The 27,475-nt window shown below is 50.9% G+C and overlaps 2 protein-coding genes across 2 annotated transcripts; both read right to left on the minus strand.

Moving 5' to 3' along the window:
- Nucleotides 1–1,404: 1,404 nt before the first annotated feature.
- Nucleotides 1,405–13,811, minus strand: LOC135913797 (uncharacterized). Its single transcript, XM_065446488.1, has 2 exons — nucleotides 13,474–13,811; nucleotides 1,405–2,262 (listed from the first exon to the last, which is right to left on the minus strand). The coding sequence occupies exons 1-2, from the start codon at nucleotides 13,549–13,551 to the stop codon at nucleotides 1,981–1,983; spliced, it is 360 nt and encodes a 119-aa protein (XP_065302560.1). The 5' UTR covers nucleotides 13,552–13,811; the 3' UTR covers nucleotides 1,405–1,980.
- On the minus strand, nucleotides 6,525–7,769 carry LOC135913779 (uncharacterized). The gene is made up of 2 exons (XM_070521082.1): nucleotides 7,643–7,769; nucleotides 6,525–7,535 (listed from the first exon to the last, which is right to left on the minus strand). The coding sequence occupies exons 1-2, from the start codon at nucleotides 7,667–7,669 to the stop codon at nucleotides 6,552–6,554; spliced, it is 1,011 nt and encodes a 336-aa protein (XP_070377183.1). The 5' UTR covers nucleotides 7,670–7,769; the 3' UTR covers nucleotides 6,525–6,551.
- Nucleotides 13,812–27,475: the final 13,664 nt, after the last annotated feature.

Here is a 27,475-nt window from a genome sequence, read left to right on the forward strand (position 1 = left end):
CGGTCTCGCGGCAGCTTGGCTCACGTCGTTCTCTTCCTTCTTTCATCTGGTTGTCTGCGCGGCAGGCATGGTTCATGACAGAGCTCGTGACAATATATATATATATATATATATATATATATATATATATATATATATATATATATATATATATGCACGCGTCAAGGTCGCATAACCGGTCAGAAACTCACATACACCATCTAAAGGTATGCATAAATGAGCAGGACTTAGTGGAGATTACCGAGGGGTACAATTAATGATTTTAGAGGACATGTTGTAATGGCAAATATGAGGTCCACCGATACGCTAAGCGCAATAGTTGCATTAGTTTCTAGAAATACGGTAAAGTTGCCGCGAATGGCGATGTTTGGGCTATGAAGTTGCTGCACTGCATGTGCTGAAACGGTTAATTATAACGACAACGAAGAAAGGAAACGCGGGCAGCAGGGATGACGATTATTGTTGTGGGACAAGATACGCCCCAAAGGGTGTAAAGCTTTCCAAGAGTGCACTCTTAGAAAGTTTACGCCCTTTGGGGCGTATCTTCTCCCACAACGATAATCGTCGTCTGCCTTGCCCGTGTTTCCTTTCTTTAACGCTGCGATCCCGGTACTTCCCAGTCACGAACGGAATGCGCGTTATCAGTGTGACGGTGCATTCTCGACAGGAAAGTAGCGAGCGGGCGCCGAGTTTTCAGGAAAGGAAACGCAAGCAAGGCAGATGACGATTATTGTTGTGGGACAAATATACACCCCAAAGGGTGCAACCGTTTTAAGAGTGCGTAGACAAAGTTACACCCTTTGGAGTGCCCCTTCTGCCACACAACAATAATCGTTATCTGCCTTGATGCGTTTCCCTTCTTGAAAACGCCGCGTCCGCTACTTTCCTGTCGGGAATGCTATCATGCTGATAACGCGCGTGTCGTTCGTTACTGGAAAGTACCGGGCTCGCAGCGTTAAAGAAAGGAAACGCATCAAGGCAGATGACGATTATTGTTGTGTGGCAGAAGGGGCACTCCAAAGAGTGTAACTTTGCCTAATAGTGTAGCAACATCGATTAAGTGTACCGAGACCTACACTCTTAAGCGAAATTACAACCTTTTGCCACACAACGATAATCGTCATCTGTCTTGTCCGCCTTTCCTTTCTGTAACGCGCTCGAGTGCGGCATTTCCACGTCACGAATGGCATGCCAAACTCTATGGGCATGCGCGTTATCAGCATGAAAGAGCACTCTTCAGCAATGTACACCCTTTGGGGTGTACATTTGCTGAAGAGTGTACCGGGGGCGACCGATCCGAACGAGTTTTTCATCACAATTCGTAACGAAGGACGCTCCGCTACTGCTCAGCGAAGGTTTGTGGGCAGCGCGGGAGCTCCGTGCTTTAATAAACATCCTCACAGAGTCAGTTCATTCGCACAGTTTTATTCGCGCACTGTTCCCAGTGGGGTCGCTGCGAGGCGCGGATTCGCTGCTCGCAATTGATTCGTCAACAAACAAAGCGCACTCTGCCGAACGGCGATGGTCTGTGCACTTTTCACACACGCACTCATCACAATGGGGTTGAAAAAAAAAAAAAGAAGAACGAGAAAAAGAGGAGCGTCGATTGTACAGAAGCAGTCCCTGCCGGAGGGTGCCTGCCGCTACAGTTTGCAGTGTGTTTTTTTTTTCTTCTTTGAACCAGAGCACACATTTACAGTAAGGGTCCTATAGTGGGGCCGTCGTCGCGTATCACCGCCGAGAAATATGTCGACCCGTTGTCAACACCGTTGTCAACAGCGTCTGCTGGGCAGACGCCTTCACTTCGGAATAGACTCGACACGTCTGATTGGCAGTACGCGTCGTTTCCTTCCTCTCTCTCTCTCGAGTCCACAGACAGTGGCACTGTCCTATCACACAGGTCATCTTTGGCATGGTCACTGGGTCGGGGTGTCGTCTGTTCCGAGCCACACACACGCGCGCGCGCGCAGCCCGTTCCCTTCACATGTAGTGGCGAGAGTCGTTGGGCATCTTCTCGTTGATGCAGAAGTGCAGGCACAACATCCACAGCGTGTAGAAGATGAAGTCCTCGAACAGGTACGTGTCCAGGAACAGGCTGCGGTAGCCGCAGAAGAACAGGCTGTACATGCAGTCGGTGGCACTGTCGAACAGGTCCACGATGCGCGACGGCTTCGTGTCGTCCGGGTCCTTGTCGGACTCGCACGACATCTCGCAGCACGACATCACGGAGTCGTCGTCTTCGTCGGCAGTCTTGGCCGCGACCTGCGCGGAAGGAACGAATAAAAACCCATTACTCTACCGTCTTTATTTCTCTAGACGGTTGTACACTTTAACAAAAAAAAAAGCAATTACACTTTTTGAGGCGCATCCTGTTCCTAAATCACAACTGTAATATATATTAGGTGCGTTTCCTTTCTTGAACGCTCTGTGCTCACTACTTTCCTGTGAAGAATGCTCTATCACAGTGAAAATGCGCACGCTGTTCGGGACCTCGAAGTATCGGGTGCGCATCATTAAAGAAAGTAAACGCACGCAAGATAGATGACGATACATCTGGATAGATGAACGGGCCCGTATAAAGGTGCAAAGTATGCATGCACCGTGTTGTGCGCTTTACTCGTATATCGCTTTTTTTTATGCGAAGCATATTACGAGGGCTCAACCCAGCTCCTCAGGCGCGGCGGTGACCATGAAATCACGTGACACCGTGACGTCACGACAGAGGAGAAGTGGCTTTGGCTCAACTCTTGCAAGACGGGCTGGGTGGGAATCGAACCAGGGTCTCCGGAGTGTGGGACGGAGACGCTACCACTGAGCCACGAGTATTTTTTTTTTCTTTATTGCCGGTCTTCGACGTACACATACGGCATAAACAGATACACTTCATAATGGTAAAAGCAATGACCGTCTTGGGCCCTTGCGAATAGTTAAAAACACTTGATTACCGCTAGTTCATCCAATATATGCATCCATTCGGGTGGTTCTGTTCTCGTTCTATAAGCTTCACGCAGATATAGCACGCTTTCAATGAAATGCTCTCTCGCAGGATGAATAACAAGCCTCTCATGGCGCTCATCCATTCTTGTTTTCCACAGGCTATGTAAACATATTGCCATAAACATGTCACATGGCATATCTGCGTTCTCAGTTGGCAAGAAGCGGATGCCGTACGGTGTTATCGGTAATTCCTTTTTCAACGTTCTTTGTAGGATGTCCCACAAGAACATTGCATCTGAACAATCAAGAAAGATATGCTCAATCGTCTCTGGTTGCCTGCATCTTGAGCAGTTTACAGACCATGGCACAAAGATTCCCCTTTCTCTTAGCCATGGCTTCACTGGGAGCGTTCCACTGTGTAATTGGAAGAAAAAGGTTTTTGCGGATGACCGTATCGGCATCCGCTTCACTCGCTTGAGCACATTTCTTCCACTGGATTCAACGCGGTACATAGAACGATAGACAGGCACAGGCAATGATACATCAAGTAAATCTTTGTACAGTCTTTTCCGTTTAACAGATGCAAGGTAATTCAATGAAAAGCGCGTATGTAGGAAGTCAAAGGCTAATACGACTTCTCGCAGGAAGCCTCTGAGCCTAGGTCCTGTGGTGCAATCAGAGGACACAACGAATTGAGGCAACGCGTTGCTCAAACGTCTTTGAAGGACTGTGCACAAGAATGTATCTTTTTGATCACGTAGGAACAAAAATCTCGACACGACTTGTCTTAAAAAGAGATGAACCAACCCTAGGCCTCCAGTTTTCACTGTTCTGAACAAATTAGTGCGACTAGAGCGCTCCCATACGGAACCCCAAATGAAGATGGCAAACTGCCGGTGTATTCTTTGTATGCTGACTCTTGATGCGCACAATGCTTGTAAAACATACCAAATTTTGGCCACCAAAAACACATTACACACTGTTGCTCTTGTGAATATTGATAGTTCTCTCCCACCCAGCCTTGCCGTTTTCGCCTTAATTTCTGCGACCTCTCCTTGCCAATAATCTTTGGTGTCCTGGTGGTGTTGCAGAGGTACCCCAAGATACTTGGTAGGCTTATTCGTCCACTGCATTTTTTCAAAAAGTGAAGGCGTGTCTTCCCATTGTCCATACCATATCCCTATCGACTTACCCCAATTAATCGCACTCCCCGTCATTTTACAATACTTTGTCACAACATTAACGGTATTGCTTACACTTTGCTTGTCATCACAAAAAACAGCGACGTCATCCGCGTATGCTAACAGTTTTACCTCACTGTAACCGACCCTAAAACCCCGGACATGGCTCTCTTTTATTATCTTTAGACACAGTGGCTCGAGATATAGGGCAAACAGTAGAGGCGATAATCCACATCCCTGTCTTACGGAAGACCTCACGGCAATGCTGGGAGAGAGTGTTCCATTAACGATTACCTTTGTGGAAACGCCTGCATAGCACATTCTGATCCCTTCTATTAAGATTGTTCCCACATTCACGTGCTCCAAAACATTGAAAAGAATTGTGTGTGTCACTCTATCGAACGCTTTTTCTAGGTCCAATTGTAACATGGCCACCCTACCAGAAAAGTCATCACAGTGCTCAAGTACTGTTCTTGCTACGTGTACGTTTGTAGTTATTGACCTCCCCTTAATGCCACATGTTTGATGTGGCCCTATCAATTGTGTTATTATACTCTGTAGCCTTCTGCCCAAAACTTTAGTGTATATCTTATAGTCTGAGTTTGTTAAGCTGATTGGTCGATAGGCTCGCACGGATAGGAGCGATGAGGGATCGGTAGTTTTGGGTATCAGGACAATATGACTCTCGCGAAATGACGGTGGCAGTACCCGCTTTTCATAGGCTTCTGTGATAACGTAATAAAGAGCTGCAGCTATATCTGTTTTGAAAGCTTTATAGAATGATCCACTCAGTCCATCAGGTCCTGGCGTTTTCCCAGGGCTCAGGTCATCTATAGCCTGCTCTATTTCCTTGATGCTTATTGGCATTTCTAATCTATTTCGTTGTTCATCATCTAGACTTGGCAAAAGGTGTAAGAAATCATTTTCGAACCCCTGTTCGCATTGCGTTTCATGTCCTAAGAGTTCTCTGTAATAATCTACAAAGGCAAGTTGGATGGTTTTCTTATCACGTACTATTTCATTACGGTATGTTATCGCATTTATCTCCTTTCGTGAGGCATAACTTTTTTCATCCGAAAACGAGCGCTTTGTAGGTTGTTCTCCGCACCATAGATGTTCTGCGCGTGCGCGAATGATTGCGCCCCGATATTTTTCCTTATCGACAAGTTCCAACTGTGCTTTCGTTCGCTGTATTTCTTTAGCGAAACAACCAGGACGGATGCTTTCCATGTTTAAATAAAAGTTGAGCTCACTTTGTAATTCTATTTCATTTCTTTTTTCTTGGTGGTGTAAAACGCTGGACCTTTCTATGGCTATTAACTTTGTTTCTTGCTTAAAACACTCCCACCTTTCCATGCAGTCACTGTGAACACCCGATAACAGCTCTTGAATGCTATCTTGAATTTTTTTAATAAATATTTCGTCCTGCAGCAATTTTTCATTGAATTTCCAAAGACCCCAGTTGAAGCTTGACGGCTTCTTTGGACCAAGCGAAAAACGGACCAAACTGTGGTCGCTAAAAAAAACATGTTTGACTTCATAATCACTGCACAATGGCAACGCTTCCCCAGAAACATAGACACGATCCAGTCGGGCATGGCTGTCCCCTTGAAAATGAGTGAACCGAGGTGTATCATTATTGGCTAAAACGTCGCCTATGTCCTCTAAATTATGTTCTTCAACGAGTGCTGCCAAGAGGAGCGCACTGCCTTCGAGACGAGACAGATTACGGGCTCTGTCTTCCACTTTGCAGACACAGTTGAAATCTCCCATCATGACCATGGTTCTCTCACACCTCAAGTGACATTCCACGCTTTCAAAAAAAACCTTGCGCTCGGCTATTCTATTCGGCGCGTAAACACAGATAGCGCGGAACTTGATATTGCAAAACATAAAATCGCACATTATAATACGCCCGGAATCATCACTAAATACATTTTCCACATTTATACCAATATTATTGCGTAGAAAGAGCACACAGCCCCCTGCTCTACCAACAGCATGAGAAACGCACACATAATATCTAGACATGAACGTTTGGACTAGGCGTTCGGTCCCTTCCTCAGTTTCTATTTTTGTCTCTTGTACAGCAATAATGTCCAGATTATTTTCGATGAACAGGCGATTAAGCTGGTACTGCTTCTTCTTTGCCGTAAGTCCCCGCACGTTAATCGTGCCTACGCGTAAGGGTGTTTCAATGCGTATCGCCATTTCTACGGTGAAGAGATCAAGCCCGATAGATACCAATAAATTTGCAGTCTCGTCAGTGACGAAGGATCACTCACATTACCGTGGCGAGTCTGCATTCAGCCTGCACTGTTGACTGGTCTTCCATTGGCAGATCAGAAGTAGCAGCATTTTCCACCACCCCCGACCCTCCCCCCCCCCCCCCCCCCTCCCGGCACGGGCAAAAACACGCGAACGCACGACCAGTTAAGTCCGCTGCGTCGCCGCCGCCTTTCTGTCCGGCGGTATGGTTGGCGTTGGTCTAAAGGTTGGCCTCCGACCAGTTGCTGTCTTCACAGGTGGTTCGCCCACACTTTGAGTGCTCGCATTCTGCTCTTCGCCGGTACTTTCTTCGTGCGTTCTTTTGGCCGCTGCCGCTGCTTTGCTGGTTTCCGTAGTGTCCATTACGCTTGAATCGTCCTCACTCGTTGCTACGGAGGGTTGCTTGCTTGTACTTGCGTCATTACTTGTTTCAGCGTCCTTAGCTGATGTTGTCTTTCCAGATGTCGGTATGGCTTCACTCGCAACCTGATCTACATCTCGTTTCGTGGAATTTATGGCTGGGTCTTTCTTTGAAAGTGGCGCCAGAGATGGTCTCGACGCACTAGCACTTTCCTCTGCGTCGACTTCGTCCATGAGGTGCTCGTTGACGACTTCCTCACTTCTCGATGGTCCCGCAACGTTTGCATACGTGCGCACGCACTGACTTTCTTCGTGGCCGAAGCGTTGACACACAGAGCAACGTGGCACGCGGCACTCGCGCCTGATGTGCCCCGTACGGTTGCACCGAAGACACAGTGGAGCACGACCTGGCACGACCACTAGCGCCATTATGCCTGCTACTCGTAGCTGATGCGGTAGATCATCACGTGTCACACCTGGCTTCAGCTTGAGGGTCACTGTACGCATAGACGACCCTTTGTCCGTGATGCCTGGTACACGCCATTGCTCTTTCTGGACGTCGTTGACTTTCCCGTATGGAGCAAACGCCGCGTGTACGTCTTCGTCGTGCACATTGTGCAGCAACCAGTGGAGTTTAACCCGGACATCTCGGTTGTGTGGATCCACAACCAGACATCGTCGTTCCTTGACTTGAACTTCCGTATACTTCAGCATTTTCTTTGTCGCCTCTGCACTCTCGAACGTCACCGCCCAGACGTGGTTCATCTGGAAAGCCCCCAAGGCGACCACCTCGGGGAGCAATTTCAGATGAGCCAGCGTGTCGCGAAAATCTTCGACACGGAATGGCCTCGCTTTCACGTCACCATGAAGAAAAACTGTGTTTAAAACACACGAACCTGTAGGCAGTGGTGGCAAAACAACATGGTATTCCTGTTCAACGGACGCAGGCATCCTGTTTCCGCGGCTTGGCATAGCCGCAAACACCGCCCCTACGGAGCGCGACATTCGACGTCCGTACCGAACGGTAGCCGGAAGTGGAATCCACTGAGCCACGAGTACAACGCTTCAAAGCGGTACAAAAGCGCCTCTAGTGAATGCGGTGTTGCCTTAGAAACGCGCTGTTTCTAAGGCGTGCGTCTCTTGCTCAGGCGCACATTTCGTTGCCGCGCCGAACGCTGCTTTGCTCGACGCTCACCGCGTCCAATGCGGGGCGCGTAGTCGCTGCCCTGTAGCCCATTGTCTTACACCCCTTGGCGGGTCGACGGGAACGCTGTCGCGTTCCACTCTTGAAGGCGAAGAAGTAATGCATGAGTTGTTTCTTCGTCTAGCCGAACCAAATATAGCCAAGCAACAGCAGTTCACCAGGCTAAACAGTGGTTCAACAACTAAAATAAAGGCTAGTATGCTTCGCATCCTGGGCTTAACCTTACCTAAGCCACAGCCATTTTTTCCCCTCCACGTACATCTACGTACATTTTCTCTGCGTACGCACGCAGTACGTTTACTGTAGCACACCGACCGTGTCCACTTGGCCCACCGATTTTGGAACGGCCAATCACTGCCCTTGCGACGAATGCGCATCCCAAGGGCAAGGCGGCACGTGGCGCAGTGCACGCAATTAACTGCAGCCGCTGCTCTCGGGGCGGCACGGGCGACGGCAACAGGTTGGGGCTGTCCCGGCGGTCACGGGTACGCCGCTTCCTCGTACACGTTTCCCGCATTGTTCTACTTCTCGTCTCCTCGCCTGCGCGGAAAAGTGCACAGCGACGGGGCAGTGACATCGCATACGAGCGAGGCCACCCACGTGCAAGAGACGAGCTCATCCCCTCCCTCCTGGACGCGAAAACAAGGACCGCATTGCACCGCGTATACCGTGCAGGAAGCACGTCGCTACTGCCTTTGCTTGCTCCAGAGACTCTAGCAAACGCCTTAAACTAGAGGGAACTATGGCGCTAGTATCTAAGCGAGCTGCAAGCACGGCGCTTAAGCCGTCATGGGAACAGTGGTAACGGTGGTTAGTACATACATTTCCCCGAAACTTCGTTCTCCTGGCTCCAAACGGCCTTGTGACCTTGCAAGTTATTCATAATCAGGAAAGTATTGTGTTATATGTATATATGCACCAATCTAGAGTAATTTTGCCTGTGCGCACAGTCCTTGTGCGTTTAGAGATGTAAGATTGCTCCAGAATTTAGGCCGGTCAAAGCAGATAAAGCGCAGTAAATAAAGCGCCAAGAACGCCCGCATGGGCGACGACCAGAGAAAACCATGCACTAACCGTCGTTTCAATCGCAAGCCCACTGTTGCAATGGATCCGGTGAAATTTTGTTAACGCATAAAAATGGTCTACAGTGCTTTTTCTTTTTTTGTAAAGAATTCCACAGTAATGACTTTAGCCATTTCCTCGTCAGATTTGAGGAATAACAGCGTGGCACGGAAGGATTTCCTTCGTTTCACCGTCAAGAAAGAATTGCAACACTTGACTAGCAGTTAGGGTGTTAGCTGCTGGCTGACCGATGCTGGAGGCGCACCTGTACCCAGCATTTACTGCAAGCAGAAGGTTAGGAGTGGGGCTGATTCTATTGTGTGCCAGTATTGCCGGCTATAAAGTACTCGGCGCTGATGGATCCTGATCAAGTTGAACCAGCTGGAGTTGATTATGATGTTGTTATGATTATGGTGATTATTATTTCTTATTCGAGGCCGGTCGAACAACAACAACAACAGACCCGGAACGATACACCACGACAGTTCCACCATGTATTTCTCGCCCTATCTTTAGTACTCGGCCGGCGCACGGCATCGGATCAAATTTGTGACATCCGCATTGAGCGGCCGAGGCCGGGTCACACGGTTGCCGAGTGGCGGGCCCGTCCCGTTCATCAAAGGTTCGGCAAACGCGCCGCCCTCGTTCGCAGAGGAAGCGTCGGGCTGGTTGAGCAACGTCTCCGCCGGCGAAGGCCGCTCGCACCTTGCTGGCGAGAGGAGCTCGTCGCCGTTCTCACGCTTTGTGCAACCGCGAAAGCCGACGAGTCACTTTTCGAAACGCGCCTCCCGTGTAATTCGTCGCTCCGACACAAACTCAAAAGACCTCAGTTGCGCCACGAAGCACTACCTTCATCACCATCGCTTTCGAAACGCCTGGGCTCCAGCGGCCGCACGATCAGTCATCGAACGGGTTCTGCAACGTGCGGAAGTCCCAGAAACGTTTAATCGGCAACAAATTTAAATGAATTGTGCATGACAGGCTGCTTAAGAAAATGCGGACAAAAGACGGAACATGCTCAGCCGACTTGCTGCACCTGGCGTACGTGCTGCAATGGTGACGGTCGCTTCACACGGTCTCCAAGCACTTTGGAAGGAAGGGTATTTTTTTCTTTTTTTTAACGTCTTTATAGGAAGCGATTTATTCGCAATGTTATGCGCACCCTTACGAGCCGATCATTACGTAAAAAAAGCTTCGATTATCTACATCGAGCCAACGCCATTATATAGCCTCTCATGGCTGCTGAACGTCGGTGATGAATACAACACGCAAGGCTACTAAAGAAAGCAAACCAGAACAGACTAATCAACAATGAATTATGTCCACAAATGCTCTTGTCCATTGGTCAGCCGCATACGCTAATACGTCCGCCATCGATCGGCATTGTCTGGTATTGCTAGCGTAAGAGCTTTACCATTTTGCAGTTTCGTATTTATTATTATTATTTCGTTTCTCTCGTGAAAGCAGGGTGTATTGCGCGCGGGGCTTCACAGGGCTCCAGCGCTATCACGCACGCACAAATCTACAGCCGCGCAAACACCGCAGGGTTTCCCCAAGCATAATTCTCATGCGTACCAAGACTGCGGCAATACAGCCAAGACAGGATGAATGTGTTTAGAGCCGTTGGAAACTTTGCGACAGACTTCAGCTACTGTGTTTCTTTCTCGACGAATCGAGCCGATTTCCTCTCTCGCGCTTTGCCACACTAGCGCGACAGAAAGCAACGTGTTCTATTTCTTTTAAAAATTTAATTGACGAAATGTCCTCAGCGATGCAGATTTCCTACCGGCCGCGGTAGCTTAGAGGCCTATATGACGCTGCGCTGCTGGGCTCGAGGTCACGCGTTCGATTCCCGCTGCATTTCAATGGGGGGCGAAATGCAAAAGACGCTCGTGTACTTAGGTTTAGGTGAACGTGAAAGAAACCCAGGTGGTCAAAGTCTTTCCGGAGGCCTCGTAAACTAAGTTTACGCGGTGTGCCTCGTAACCACACCGCGGTTCCGATTCGTAAAACTCCGGAATTAAATTTGTTTGCGCAGATTTCGGTAGCGCTCCGTTCTGTCAGCGCGGCATATTGCAAGCGCCTCGCTGCGGATGCCGGCGGCTGACTCCTCGTGCGGTGAGTCATCGCGGCGAGGCCGGTTTCGGCGGCGCCGGGCACGTTCTCGCAGCGCGCTCCTATCTCTAAACAGATCGAGAGAAGGATTTACCGGGACCCCACCTCAGTACGTTGAGTGGCAGCCGTCAGTCAATGATAACCGGCACAGTCTGTGTTAGAATCAACTTTCTCGTCCATCCGTTTGCTTTCTTCTTTCCTTTTCCAGCGACAATTTTCTTTATTACGAAGAAAGCTACACGAGACAGATAGATATTTATTTGCTGAGACGCATTCGCCCGAGTCATGTTTCCCTACACACCCGTCTGTGCGATTTTCTTTTGTACACGCACGCCACCACCGGCGTCTACATTAAAAAAGAAAAAAAAAATCTTACCCAATCGATCACTGTGCTAAGCAACTCTGCTGCGGTAGCCTTCGCGCGACCTACCATCTACAGACGACCGACCGACAGTCCGTTCATAGAAGCTTAATTACTATATTCACCCGTTTACTGGCGACATCCGTTAGCGGATTTTTTTTCCTTCTGTTAATACCCTTTCAAAACTTAACTAAGCTCGACGCGTGTAATACTGCGATGCACAAAGGCACCGCCGATTCTTCGCTGGGCCGGAACGGTGCCCGATCGATATCGGAGTGTTATTGCAAATTCTTGAGAACGCAAAGCGGTCACGATAGAACCTCTCGCATTGCGGCGGTGACCCGCAGTCGCTGCGAATAGCTTCTATTCAGACTCCTTTTGTTTTTCTACAGCGCGAGAAAACTTTCCGTGCAAATAAACACCAGCGTTCACTTTGCAAAACCGCTCCGGAGCCCCTCAATCGTATGCGCTGAGCGCATCACAGCGCTGTTATCCGCGCAAAACGGCATTTCCTAGCAAAGCTTCGATCGTAATACAGTGGAACCTGCTGTCAGCAGGTCAACGGGCGTTGCGACAGTTTACTTGCAGCATACTAAGACATGTTTGTTGCAGGCTGAAATTATGGCATCGAAAAAAAAAGCAAGAGATAAGAAACAGCACAGTAACAATTCAATATCTCAATAACGCACACTAAAGAGGGAATACGGCAAAAAACAGACAACCACTAGTGATCTCCCGTATTCAAAGTTCTATGCACGCAGTTTTTTTACGCATCTCTAGTGTGCATACTCATGGTAACTCAGCAATATGGTATGTGCTCAACTGTGGCTTTCTTTTTCTCAGGCCTTAGTTCCCTTCTCGCATAGGTATACTCCCCGGGAATTCCGCGATAAAACCGATTTTATTCTCTGCCTAGGAATGTAAATTGAAACGGAGGGCTGCAGACCAAACTTGACATTCCGAAATTCCTTGTTCGCTTCAGTTCAGTTTCAGTTCAACTTGCAGTTTGTGCACCCGAATCGCGAATAAATTCGGCATTTTTTCGGAGCTGCGGTAGGGATGACGCAACGCGTTGTCCACGCTCGAGTTAGTCACACGCGACTGCCGCCCGCTTGTGTCAAGCGTCGCCCCATTGTTCACGCGTCTCGAGAAGAAGGCCGCCCGCAATTATTCTCTTCGTTCCCGTCTCTCCCACACGCTTTGTCGCCTCACACCACACATCCCTGCGAAGGACCGAACGTGTTCGCAGCGGCGCCGGTCCTTTCTTTTTCTTTGTTTTATGGGGAGGGGCTCGCTCACTGAGCAACTTTCGGCGCTTCCCAACAGCATCCTCCGGGCTGCGCCTCTTCACCACGGCCGGCAGATGACTCGTCGTCGTCAACTCGTCGAGATCGCGCTGCCCAACTCGCTAGATTCGCCTACAAAGGAACGCGAACAGCAAACACGGAGACCGGTTCCTTGCCGAGCAAGAAAAGCAGTGTCTCGCCACGAACGGCGGGCCTTGGCATATGCGCAAGTGTCGACGACTGCAGGAAAAAATAAAAAGGAGAAAAAGAAAATGCAAAGGCTTGCCGAGAGCCTGGCGGTACCACACACTAATCGTGCGTTGCAGCCAACCAAGCCGGCTGCGTGCGTAGGCAAAGCAAGCAGGACGACGACAACGGCAATTTCTTTTGTTTTGGAACCAAGCTGATCCGCTACGCAGATGTCGCCCGGCGCGCTCCTATCGGTACGGTGCGCGTTTAGCGAAAAAGGCCGACTGCCTTTCCCGGCGAGTCGTTGTCGCGCAGGCCTCCACGACCTTCCTTCGCAGCTCGTTTCGCAAACTTCGGCTGACACCACGCAAGCAACAGCCGCGACATGCTACTGCGTTCTTCGCAGCCGACGTACGCTTTGGGGCTAGCGACTGCGTGCCTCCGCCGTCTCAACCGAGCAGCCTTTCCGCACGAAATGCCAAACGGAGAACGACGTATGCGCACACTCACCGTGTCCTGCTGTTGCTTATCTTCGCACGCCGAGTCCGGGGCTTCGCACGAGCTGAACACGACCGCTTCGGGTGCCATGGCTGCGGAGGGCGGCTCTGCCCGAACGGCGACGCCAAAGCGAGCGCTACGAACGAGTCCGCTTCCAGGGCGTCTTGCGATGAGGGGTGCGCTCCGCACGGACGTTGATTGCGGAGTGGCTGCGACGGGGCGGGCGCGCTATCGCGGCGGGCCAGCTCGCTTTCTCTCTTACGTAACCGGCCGTGACAGCGGTGGCTGGGCGTCTGACGAGACTGGCCGAGGCCACCGCCACTCGCTTCGTCTAGCGGGTGGCGAAGGAGAGGAAGAAGGGGAGTCGCCTTTCCCTTCTCTCGTCGCGGTTTTCTCCTCTCTTCCTGATCTTGCTTATATTTTGCGCTTCCTCCTTTCGGGCCGGTTTCCCCTTTCCTCCCCCCTTTCTTTTTTCGCGGCCGCGTGCATGTGGTGCATGTATCTAGTGCCAGTCGTCGCGTTCTCGAGAAGAGCGGGCGACGTTCTGCGATTCCACGCCTTCGCGAGTGCGCGTTATGCACGCAGCTGCAGCGGAAGTTCCCCCGCGTGTGGTCAAAGTTCACGGCCATGATTGTGGGACGCGACGACGGGCACAGAACGGCGCCGTCGTTCCCATAGCGACACACAACGCGAGGAAAGGGGTGTAATTTCCATTTTGCTAAATGGCCGGGTATGTACCTTCACGATCAAAACACTGTACGCGTCGCTGTACATTGCTGCCTAGGTCACGAATTGCATTCTTTTATTGTGGAGCACTTATTTGACAATTCGGGCGTCCTGTCGTGGGATTCGGAGGATCGAAATTAAATAGTATTTGTCTCTCACTAATTCGTTAATCAGTGTTCTAAGACGCTCGAGGCACTCTGCCTGTATTCGCGGGCTTCTTTCACGCTCGAAAAACGCTTTTATGTAGGACGTGTTCGAGTAACAGAAAGCTGCATCGGGATTTTGTCACGTTGCTATAGAATTTCCTCATTCACACCTAAACCGAAACTCCTTGTTGACGTTTCCAAGATCTACCTATGTAAAAACTACAAAGCTGGTCTTAGAAGTAACGTAGGTTAAAACTTTTATGCATGCTTCACATACGAGCCCTCCCAAGTTGCAGTGACGATCGATATGTTAAAACCGAGAAAATGTTAGCTTTTTCTCTCTCTCTCTCTCTCTCTCACCGGATCGTAATTGGGAACAGAAACGCAGCTTTCAGTTCAGGTTGGTTACCTTCTATGCAGCTATACGCATGCGTATAATCCCTGCACTTGTTACTCAACCGTGCTACTTCACTTGTCAATGGACGCCAGCTCGCTGCCACATTAGAAGTGTGGTTTTCAACGTGTCGCTTCGGGAGACTGGATGCTAATATTACAGTTGTGAGCGTTTGAATTTCGGGATTGTCAAAGAGTCCTGCGGTGGTTGGAGGTACAGTGCAAAAATTGATGCAATATTGGATATAACGCTCAAATACTGCGAAACCCATTCTGTGTAACGCCGCCAAAAAAGAAAAGAAAGGCAATGCTGATTGCACTTTTTTGAATGCGATTACAACTATATTGACACTCCAGGCGCAATAAATAAATAAATAAACAAATAAATAAATAAACATTGCCGCGTAGCTATCTTCGTTTACGCTTCCTCGTCGCCTCTGTTGTGTAGCAGTGTTATTTTTTCTCTTATCTCTTTTGCTCTCAATATGTCTTTTCGCCAACGAGGGGGAAGGCCAATTGGGGGGGGGGGGGGCGCGGGGGTTCTCAGGCGGGGCACCACCTGCTTCGCCTAAGGGTCCGGCGGGACGACCGCGTTGTCGCCCGTCTTTTCTACCACGGCGACAGAAGCCCCGTATCCTAATTTCCCGAACTGTCCGCTGAATGCCCTTCCCGACTCTTTTGTGCACTTTCGCTTTCTACACACCCATAGTTCTGCACTCTAGTTCGTCAAAAGCCCAACGGCCGTCTCGGTAGTTTTCTATATGTTGTCACTTTGCTTTGGGTTATAATTCTTTAGGCAGGCGGCTGTCATCGACTTCAATATCGCCGAAGCCCGCCCGCGATTGGCTGTGCATGTTTGAATTAGTGTGGCCTGATTGGTTCTGGTCAACGAGGAGCTGAGATTGGTCTTTGCCCTCTCGCGGGATGGCGGGACGCTTCCCGAGGCGCCCGGCGAGAGTTCACGCCGGAGACCCCAAGAGATCAGGGGCGGCTTGCAAGAACGTTTAACAACGGAAATTATAACGAAGTCAAGAACGCGTTCTAGTGCGGACTAGCAATTGTCTAGGGATAATTTAAGAGCGCGTTCTTAAATTCGTTATGATTTTCGTTATTAAGCCGCCCCATGTCGCAGTGGGTGCTGCTCATATTTCATGTGCTGTGCAAGTGTCTAAATGTGTAGTTCTGGTAGCCAAAGGTCAAATGAACCAAATGAGGGAAACGCCCACCGATCTCCCCTGTGCTCGCCTCATCTCTGCATCCCCGGTGCGGAAATAGTAGCGACAACGGTTTACGTCTCAGTACGCGGTGGCGTCCACGAAGCTTGCTTCGATCTTGTCCTTGTATAGACCGCTTCACCGGGCAAGGAGGATAGGGCGCGCGGAGAGCCTTTCCTCTGGCTTGGGCGATCCGGCGCGGCGCTGCTTGAAAGTAATGCTGTCGCGTGCTGCGGAACGATTTCGAGATGTTTTAGATGTTACTTTGTGAAATTTACGCCATGTTGGTTCATATAAGGTTGTCAGGGAAGCCTTTCGGTGCATCGGTAACTACTGTAGGCAGAAATATGCCTTGGGGGCGCAAAAAATTTAACGCGCATAATCAGCCGCGGTGTGCGCGCATTAGTCGCGGTGGGTGTATGTGTTGTTTACTATTTTGCTTATATCGATTTTAATTCAACAAAGAAAACCAGTGTATCTGTATTACCAGCAATAAATGGTAAATCAGCTCACTGTCTGATCGATTGTCGTATAGGGAGTAAAACATAAAACATAAGAGCACATGCTCGTGCGCGGCCAACCTAAGGCAACCACGAAACATCTGAGCGGCAGGCGCTATCAAATATTTGTGATACACTGGCATCGTTTTCACGCATTACAAGTCTAGTATGCTTGAAATTACCATATGTCTACGCTAGCCTTGCTGCATGAGGCCCATGGTGCTGCTCAACACAGCAATCACTGCGGTTGGTGAGCCAGCACGATACATATATAAGCTGTGTGCTTCGGCATTGCCTTTTTGGCCTGTATACAGCCATAATATATTAGAGGGTTCGCATAAAAAGAATTCGATGGCTATTTTTGAGAGCAAAATTTCCGTAATACGTGTGAGTGCGTCGCAGAGAACTGAACGAACACAACCGAAAAAAGAAATTCGGTTATCATCCTCTTTCTCTAAAAAGCAAGAGAAAACGGGCTAACGCCGCACAACGTTTATAAATATATAACCGCTGATGCCGTATGCTTGGACCATGCGCTATATAGAACAAATATATCTGTAATCCAGCACCTAATACTGCTTAGGACGCTCGCGCAATTCGTAAACGGTCGCTTTGCTGGACAAGCTTAATTCAGACTGCAAGGTATGCTGCCATTACTAGCCAAATCTATTTTATTCATGGGTGGAAACCTCATCCATCCAACCAAGTAGTTACACAATGTAACCTGCAGCGAACAGTTTCAACGCTTGTCAAAGTATAACAGCACAGCTCCTATCGTAGCAGAACGGTACTCACGCTGTTGCGATCGTCGCGTATGTTTTATGGCTCCTAAACCTCAGCTTAGAAATAAAGGATAATACTGCAATAAGGTCACATTAGTGATTGGAACATTCAGAAACACACAATTGATCTCCGAGGCTGATTGTAGGCTCAAATATGCGCGCACACATCGCGCTGCGTGTTCCGTCCACCTCAACGCCAGCAGAAATTTCGGCCATGACACCTTAACCACTTCAGCACGTCTCACAGAACCGTTTACCACGTAGAAAACGCGCGTCATACTAAATAGACCGCACGACCGCGAAAACAAACGCCAGAACCTACCGCCGAGCGTATACCTGCCATGCAAAAGACCGCTTTCACCCATACCCAAGCCAGTATGGCGCTGCTCATATATAGGCGGCGCCACTGCGTTCACAATATGGCGGCGCCTTCGGAAAAACGGTCTGTATTTGCTTCAGTGTATTCAATTCTCTTGCCTTGCAACGACCTGCGTTGTGAACGGGATGAACGTTGCGGGGCGATGGGGCGACGACGATCTTCTCCCCTATTTCTCTGGAGATTAGGCGGTTGAACAGCCAAGTTCTTGGCGGGGGCGAATCCGATCTCCTCGAGAATACGCCTGCCGGACGGCGTGGTGAACAGGCGAGTTAGCTGGGCCCGTTCCATAGCCTCGGCTATTTCCTCCATGGTGTTGTGTATGCCGAGCCCGATCAGGTCCTCGGTGTGCGTTGTGAAAGGCAGCCCGAGGGCTCTCTTGACGAATTTTATAGTGAGGGCACTGAGCTTGTCCCGCTGGGCTCTGAGCCAGCTGTGCATGGTCACCATGTAGGTGAAGTGACGCAGCACAAAGGCGTTGATGAGTCGAAGCAGGTTGTCCTCCTTGAGGCCACGATGTCTCTTCGTGACCCTTCACACGAGGCGAAAAGCGTTGTCGGTCTTCGCAATGATCTTGCACAATGCAGTGCCGTTGCCTCCACCCGATTCGGTGAACAGGACTCTGATGGTGTCGACCCTGGGCATCGGGTCGCCGCTCCGAGTGGACAGGTGAATGTCACTTTCCGAGACGGGTTTCCTGCCCTTGGGTCTGCCCCCTCTTTTTTTTCTGTAAAGTAGAAGCTCGGATTTGGTCGGGGAGCACCTGAGTCTGCTGGGTAGCATTTACCGCTCCGTGACTCCTACGGCCTCTTGCATGGCGCTTTCCACTCGCCCTTCGCTACCGCCGGTGCACCAGATTGTGATGTCGTCGGCGTAGATGGTGTGTTTGATACTTTCAACTTGGGCCAGCTTCCTCGAGAGGCCGACCGTGTAGATGTTGAGGAGAGTAGGCGAAATGACCGAGCCTTCCAGGTCATTTCGCCTTCTCGAGGTCGAGTCTGAGCAGGCCCCTGGTGCTGCCATCGATGATTTGATGTTTGATCATCTTCATGGCGTCCTGCGACGAGAGGCCGGCACGGAAGCCAATAATGTTGTGAGTATAGACATTCTTCTCTTCGAAATAGCTGCTTAGTCAGTTGAGGACGACGTGCTCCGCCACCTTCCCGACGCAGGACGTGAGAGAGATGAGTTGGAGGTTGTCCACGTTCTGAGCCTTGCCGGGTTTGGGGATCAGGGCGATGTTGGCGGTTTTCCATTGCTCTGAGACGATGCCGTTTTTTCCACGTCTTGTTGATCTTCTCGGTGAAGTATTGGGTTGAACGGTCGTCAGGGTTCCGCAGCATCTTGTTGGTGCATGATTCTGTCAGCACCTGGCGCAGACTTTCCGTTGAGCGCAAAAATCGCTTGTCCAAATTCCCCGACGGTGAAGTCTTCGTCCAACTCCTGACGGGCCGGGCCGAGGTAGTCAGGAAACCGGACTCCGTGCTTTACGGGCAGGTACTTGTCCATGAGCTTGGCGACCAGCTCGTCACCGGAACAGAATCTGGTAGCTTCGTGCAGGGTTCTGGCGAGCGTGTGTCTCTGACTGGATCTGGTGCTGCCCTCGTTGAGGAGATGTTTGAGCATGCCCCAGGACTTGCCGTTACACATCTGCACGTCGATCGAATCACAGACCTCGTCCCATTGCTGCTTGCCGAGGGTCCGACAGTGATCTTCGCTGGCCTTGTTGAGCTCGGAGATCTCTTTCCTCAATCTTCAGTTTAACCTTTGACCCTTCCATCGGAGGAGCAGTGCCTGCTTGGCCTCCATCAGATGGGCTAGCCTGCTGCCCATCTTCTCTACCTCCAAATCACTGACGATCTTCTTAGTGGATGACTCGGCGTCACTCTTGATTCGCTCGCACCAGTCTTCCAGGTCTTTGGGGACGGGTGTGCTTTCGTTGCCGCGGAGTTTGCGAAAATGGTCCCAGTCCGTGACGGTGAATTCTCTGGATTTAGTTCAGGCGACGTCGAAGCGGGTCTCGAGCACGTAATGGTCGCTACCACAATCCATTCCGGTGTTACTACACTCGGCTCCCTCGATCTTCTTCACGAACGCCACATCGGGGGTGCTGTCCCGGTTCCCCGAGTTGCCGATTCGGGTGGGGAACGCCTTGCCCGTGATGAGCGCCGCCTTCTTTCCCTTCTCTCCTTGATCTTTTTCTCCCCACTCCCCTTTCCCTGTGCAGTGCTGTTGAGGTGTCCTCCTTTGAGAGAAAGTTACGGCACTGCACTTCTCTCTTCCTCTCCTTCAAAAGTCACTACACACACACGTGATGAGCGTGATGTCCATTTCTTTGGCGTTCTGCCACAGATCCCGGCCCTTGCTAGTGTCGTAGACGTACCCCCACACTACGTACGGTGCGTTTAAATCCCCGACGACGACCGGGTGATGGGGGCCGGCCAGGTCGACAGACTTCTTTCGTATCGTCTTGAACTCTTGTCGCGAGTCCTTAGGATAGCTGTAGATGTTGAGTATAAACACGCTGTTTCTCTGCTCGTTGCGTTGTTTCGTCTTGAGCAGAACCTCCACCATGACGTATTCGACCTTACAACTCGCCAGATTCAGGTCGTGAGACAAGTGCGTAAGCGTCCTGTCGACTAACGTGCACACTCCCCGACCTGCGGGCTGCACAGAGACGGCCTGATAACCAGGGAGGGATGCGGCCGAAGCGAAGGTTTCCTGTAATGCTATTACCTTTGGTTTGTTAGCTAGCGATCTAAAATATTGCTGCAACGGAGCCCTCTTATTGGAGTACTCCCTGCAGTTCCATTGCCAAATTCTGAACTCCTCTTTGGAACTATCCATGATTAGACAAATTTTCTGTGGCACCCGCTGTAAGCACAGGTGCGCGTAAAAGTGCACCCCCCCTTCTCTGACAAGCCGATGTGCTCGTAGCCCTGATCTGAGTCCCCGACGCGTTCGGAACAACAACCTGCATCGGAGTTACGGAGGTATTATTATTCGGGATCACCAGACGCTCGAGGGCGTCCATGCGATCGGCCAGCGCGCCTAGGCCTCTCCGCGGGTCTCCAAGGGCGACTTGCACCTGTGCTAAGCCTTGTTGTAACTGCTGCACACTCTTAGTGAGCGTAGCCAGCATGCCTTTGATCTCATAAGTTTGAGAGTCTGAGTCGTCCTTACTGGAAACTGCCCTACGCTTGGCGGCCCCGGCCGAGTCGCTGGCCGGAACTGGTGCTTCGGTGGCAGTCGGCGCCGACGCTTCGGCTGAAGCAAGGACTGATTACCAATTTCTCAATCTATGTCATATTGCCAGCAGACTTTCTGACCATTTAAGTCTGCGCTTTCCTTCTGAAGGCGCGCTACCTCGGCGTCCCTATCTTGCTCGGGAAGCGGGTCGCGTGAGCCCCCGGAGGGTCTCGTTTCGCCAGCGCCAGCAGCCATATCGGCCCAAGATAGGGTCGACTTTCTCTTCCTCTGCTGGTCGGCGCTGGAACCAGACAGGGCCCTGGAGACAGAGCGGTTCCTGGAGCGTCTTCTGGATCTGCCCCTGGACCTGGAGCGGCGCGGGGAAGGTGGAGATGGGCTCCTGGATTTGGATTTGAGCCAAATATCTATGCAGACGCAACTTAGCTGGAGAGAACCAAAGTGGTGTTCTTTGAAGTCGCTTGGAGATAATGAGATAATTTCTTGCATTCCGCCTAATTAGATAATTAGCATTAATTAATTAATCAACTTCTCAAATATGAAAGCATTAAAGAAGCCCGTACATGCCTGCCAAGTGCCTCGAGCGGCCAGTCGCGGGACAATTTTGCGTGCATTTGCGGGCTTCTTTCACGATCGCAAAAAACACTTTTATGTAGCACGTATCCAGCGGCAGAAAGCTGTATCGGGAGTTCTTCATGTTGCTCTTCAATTTTCTCGCTGTCACTTTTCGTCTAACTATAATATTTCGGAATTTGATTAATTATTTAAAACTAATTATTTAATTTAGTAGAATGAAAATAATACTCCGAGTCTCTCCAAGCGACATCGAACAACAAAACTTTGGTTCTACGTAGCATTCGCATATCTTTAATGTTTGGCTCAAGTTGCGTGGGACACTGTCACAGACCGGCGCCAACCATGTTATATATATATTTCTTTAGAGTGCGTTTTTTCGGGCATCCCGCTCAGAAGCTACGGGAGGAGGCCGCGAGAGAGGGCGGAGAGGACTGCCCGGGGTCGAGGGGCATCTGGAGACGGTCGGCTTTGTGAGCCGCGCAAGCGGCTGTTCTTCGGAGGCGGCTTCGCTGTCCCCTTCGACGGAGTCGGGGCTTGGCCGCGGTAGATTACCACAGTTGAGCAGGCAGAGCGCACGGTGAAGAGAGTTGTGCGCCCTGTGTCCACTGTTCGGTCGCTTCCGCTGGTCGGGATCGCGGACACGGCCGGGGCCATAAATCGACAGTGCGCATGCTGTCTTCGGTGGCGCCGAGAAAAAAACGCCCGTAAATAACCGATGGGCAAAGCACTGCCTTTCACCAGCGTCTTCCCTCCGCCAGCTCGTTAGCAGTTCGGTGGGAAGGGACACAGTCGGTTGGAAACAGGCAGCGAAGATGGTTGTGTGAGTCTTTGCGGCGTGCGGGGCCGAATTCCTGACGACGAGGCACGCGCTTCATTGCACCGGGCCCGCCGCCTTCGAGCCATCGCCGCAACGACTGCCACACGAGCCGTCCCCGTTCTTCGCCGCGCTCCGATATGGTCTGTCCGCCGGCTTGTCCTCTTCTTCTTTCTTCTGTTAACTCTCAAGGACTCCTGTGCCTCTAAACTCCTTTGTTTACTTTTGTTGTAACCCTGCCTGATTATTGTGTGTTTTGGTCCGGTTTCGAATTGTGTGTGCTTTTCGCCAATTTTGTTCGTTCCTACTTTGAATTCTTTGTTCCCTTATTGTCCTCGATCAGTTTTGTGTATGATTAAACGCTTGTTTATCCCACTTCAACGAGTTGCTTCGTGATTGCCGACGCACCGATACACGGGCGTCTTGCTCGGGCTGACCAACCCTGAATAAATAAATGTTGTACAAAAACCTCTCGCTTGTAGGCCGGGGCGAAGCGTAAAGCGGACCCCCTGTGCTCCGTCGGCTTGCGCCTGGCAGCCGGATCGGCGAGCGAGGTGTAGGTTTTTTGTGACAATAATTGGCGAAAAGCACACACAATTCGAAACCGGACCAAAACACACAATAATCAGGCAGGGTTACAACAACAGTAAACAAAGGAGTTTAGAGGCACAGGAGTCCTTGAGAGTTAACAGAAGAAAGGAGAAGAGGACAAGCCGGCGGACAGACCATATCGGAGCGCGGCGAAGAACGGGGACGGCTCGTGTGGCAGACGTTGCGGCGATGGCTCGAGGGCGGCGGGCCCTGTGCGATGAAGCGCGCGCCTCGGCCATCATCCAGAAGCTGCGCCCCTTCTGAACACGCGCCCACTGCCCCCGAAACAACGCGAACTTCTAACCATAGCTCCACTGCCACGCCACATGAATCCAGAACGAGGCAAGGAGAGGCGACGACAGCGAGTGGCCTACTTCAAGAGGTACACGGCAAGACACCCTGACGGCATATACTTGTACGCTAATGCTAGCGTTGGTGCACGGGGCTCCGCTATAGCAGTCGTGAATAACGACCTCCAAACTGTGCATACGGAGGTACTCTCGGAGACAGATCCGACCTTAGCGGAACTGACAGCCATCGCAACTGCGATCAAACACATGCCCCCTAGTAACTCAGCCTACCCAAGAATCATATTTACCGACTCCATGGCGGCTTGCAGGAAATTGTTGCACAACGATCTCCCTGCCCACACTTCGATATTTATTCAAGAGCACCTTCAGGGTCCTCTGGAAATCATCTGGATACCTGGTCATGACGGACTGCCGGGAAATGAAAGAGCTAATCAGCTCGCCTGCGAGACTTTGAACCAGGCACCCTGCATTCCGCGACCAGCCCAGACGAAAAGGTGGGCTCCCCTGCTTCTGCGGCCATATCAAGAGGCAAGACGCAAGTTCCCCAAACTCAGCAAAGTGCTCACCCGTGAACAGGGTGTACTGATTCGTCAGGCCCAGACTGAAACACTCCCTACACCAGCGCGAATGCACCTCCTCCGCGGCCTCTTACCTGAAGATCCCCCACCCTGCCGATACTGTGGCGAACACCCGAACACATCCCATATCCTCTGGTCCTGTGGACCACCCCCACCTCCCCTTCCTTCCCCCACAAATATTTCCCCTAAACCCCATGCCGGGTGGCTGATAGAAGCAGCCAGCGCCGACGACCAACGGTACCTTGCGGCGTTTATCAGTGCTGCACTGAAGAATGCCGCAAGCGAGGCTCTGGACTGAGGGCCTTTCCACGTTACCACCGAACATGAAAATAAAGTTTTTTCTCTCTCTCTCTCTCTCTCTCGCCGTCAGGAATTAGGCCCCGCACGCCGCAAAGACTCACACAACCTTCTTCGCTGCCTGTTTCCAACCGACTGTGTCCCTTCCCACCGAACTGCTAACGAGCTGGCGGAGGGAAGACGCTGGTGAAAGGCAGTGCTTTGCCCATCGGTTATTTACGGGCGTTTTTTTCTCGGCGCCACCGAAGACAGCATGCGCACTGTCGATTTATGGCCCCGGCCGTCTCCGCGATCCCGACCAGCGGAAGCGACCGAACAGTGGACACAGGGCGCACAACTCTCTTCACCGTGCGCTCTGCCTGCTCCACTGTGGTAATCTACCGCGGCCAAGCCCCGACTCCGTCGAAGGGGACAGCGAAGCCGCCTCCGAAGAACAGCCGCTTGCGCGGCTCACAAAGCCGACCGTCTCCAGATGCCCCTCGACCCCGGGCAGTCCTCTCCGCCCTCTCTCGCGGCCTCCTCCCGTAGCTTCTGAGCGGGATGCCCGAAAAAACGCACTCTAAAGAAATATATATATAACATGGTTGGCGCCGGTCTGTGACAGACACACTGCACATGCCTGCTCTGACCCACCCGCCGAAGCGGCGTGCAAAGCAGGAACAGCAGTGGAAAAGGGGAAGGCAAAGGCAAAGAAAGCTTCGCTTAGAAAAAGAAAAGCTCTTCTATTAACCCGCCAAAACCAGGGATGGTCGTGTGCATTCAGAACACCGAAAGTGCCCGGCGGCAAACAAATAAATAAATAAATAGGAAGTAAGAAAATAGATAGAAATATATTTAGAAGAAGAGCATAGGGGTGTAAATCATCGTTCTCTCTCTCTCCTACGCGCGAGCGCGAGACGTCTGAAATGCTTCGGCGCCCCTGTCAAGTGCGAGCGCCTTTTTCATATAATGCGGTATATGCGTCGCCCATTACGTGCGGGACATCATGTACAACCTGCCTGAGCAACTCAATCAGGCTAGGTGAACATTCGTCACCGCGCCGTTTCAAAGGGAATGCCAATAAATAGTCACCATCATCACAGCCACCATTATGAGCTGACGCGCTGCATCATAATATAGCGTGAAGAGTAATACAGGCGCGGCTACACGGCAAAGCCGCGCCTCGCCCGAGTCTGTCTCCGCAGTGAACATCATGTATATAGATACCGTGTGTCCCACCTAACGCAAGCGAATACGTTAAACTAAAAATAAAGAAATATTTAACAAACACGGTGCAAGACCCCTTTTTGGACCTATACGGTGTTCGGTTCTCAGAACGCTAACGACCGAACGTCTTAGGTCTTAGAATCGAACCTTGCACCGTAATTTTTTTATATAAGAATATTTTTTCGTTGAACAGCTTGGATAACGTTAGCTGGGACACACGGTATATAAAATTGAAAACTTGACGCAGTTCTTAAAAAAGCAACTGCTTATTGTGTTGGCATTACAGCCATAGAATGACCTTTTTCAAAATTCTTGAGAAAGGTCGGTAGGAGAAGACATGTAGGAGTGGCGGTTGCTAATGGGTGCGTGTGACTCTAGAACAAGCCCAGTGGCGGATTGGTTCGAGAGGGTGGGGGAGGGGGAGAGAATAGGAGGAACCGCCGGGCAGTCGTTTAGGCCGTGCTTTACGGAGAGCGCGCAAGCGGGCCGAGGCGGCAGGACTTCCGCTATTCGGTTCGCGGAAGCCATGGGCCGGTGCTTTGAAGTCAACCCATGACCACTTGACAGCACCCCTGCGAATGGGCCAGATGCTCCGCCAGCGTGTGAGTGTTTCCCTTCGGAGTCGCGATGAGGTCAGACAAGAGGTCCACTGCACAGCAAGGATTAACGGCAATGAGTTCGACACATTGGAACTTGGCATACGATGCCACCCTGGAGTCCGGTCGTGTTCGCACTGCCCGAAGCACGGGAGCGTGCCTGCACGAACAATGGGGCGAGAGCTATGTCGGGAGACCAAAATTGTCACGTCATTGGAACTTTTCAGTCATAGTACTTAGATGTCCTTCTAACTAGTTCCCACTATATCTCTTGCATATTCCATCTTAATAAACAGTTGAACCCCCGGCAATGCAGCGCGAAAGCGTCACTGGACAACAGAGTGGTGACTATGACAGCGAGCTGCGGAGTGCACCACGGCAGGCCAACAACACCCCGACGCAATCATAGGGTCTGCTGGGCTCGTTGCCCTGACGACCGACATTGCTGTTTTCGTGCTGAGCGCAGAAACTTGGTTCGTGCGGCTGCACAGTGGCCTCCTTGTCCGAGAAGGACCATTCGCCCAACCAAAGCCCCTCACCCAGTCAATCCGGGTAGGGGGGGGGGGGAGGGTGAACAGGGGTCAACGTACCGAATGATGCTGGGTTGATGAGCACATCTAAGCTCTGGAACGCGGCACCTACGGGCGCCCAGCACTTTTCCCATCTGACAACGGCACACTCGAGGGAGACAGTGTAGGTGGTGCAGACACGAGTCGTCAAGGTAGGGCACTTGTCCCTTGGCCCACCATGTCGGGCTAGCGCCTGAGCGATCTTAAAGGGCACTTCATAGAGAGTGACATGGACGCAGTGGGGACCTGTCAGGAAGCGCAAAATGTACCGATTGAACGGCGTGCGCAGTTGCTTACAAAATAAGACTAGTGTTTGAGCTTCAGAAGCTCACGCTCACGCTAGAGATGAAAAAGAAGAAATCCAGTCGCTAAAACGCAGCTTTAGCCTCCGGTGGATGCGCAGCGCGGGCAAAGACATGTCGTCGAGCATGTAATTGGTGGAACATGCGACATAACTGAAGGCAGTTTTTGCTCCAATGTCAGTTATAAGCGTGGACACTCTCTTTGAAATACTGCAAATCCCCGAGTAAGTTCGTGAAGTTATCTTGCTCTCATTCCTGAATGAGAAGATGAGAGCAATTCTCTCTAGTGAGTCGGACGGTAGCGTGGTGCCGTACCCTAAGCTGAAAGATGAAACTCTAACGGAACTTAAAATGACACCCAAGCGTTTACTCCCGTCTGTGAAGAAATAACAGGACGATTCGTGGCACCACATGGTGACCAGGTTTGAAGCTTTGTTCTCATACTAACTAAAGACTAGAGGTATCACTACCTTGAATGATATAAAAGACAACGCAGACGGGTTTAAACATATATTAATAGAAGTAAGCACATATCCAAGGTGAAGCAAAGGGCTGCCTTGTTGCTAGTGAAATTGCTGAGCTAGCCGAGACATAGGAAAGCAGACTTGTGGGTGGAACCCGAGGGAATTCGGATAAGCCACTCCACAAACGAGTCAGAAAGGTAAGTGGGGTGAGGGGCCAAATAGGGAATGCAGACAAGAAAGCCGGGACGAGAGCTACCCGAGGCTTTCGATGTAAAAGATTTGGACGCTGTGCCGACAACTGTCCAGCCCCTCAACAACATTTTGACGAGGTGCAAGCACAGAAAGAAAGCAGCAAACTGGTAGCAC

This window comes from Dermacentor albipictus, chromosome 6 (assembly GCF_038994185.2).
Source record: "Dermacentor albipictus isolate Rhodes 1998 colony chromosome 6, USDA_Dalb.pri_finalv2, whole genome shotgun sequence".
Taxonomy (NCBI): domain Eukaryota; kingdom Metazoa; phylum Arthropoda; class Arachnida; order Ixodida; family Ixodidae; genus Dermacentor; species Dermacentor albipictus.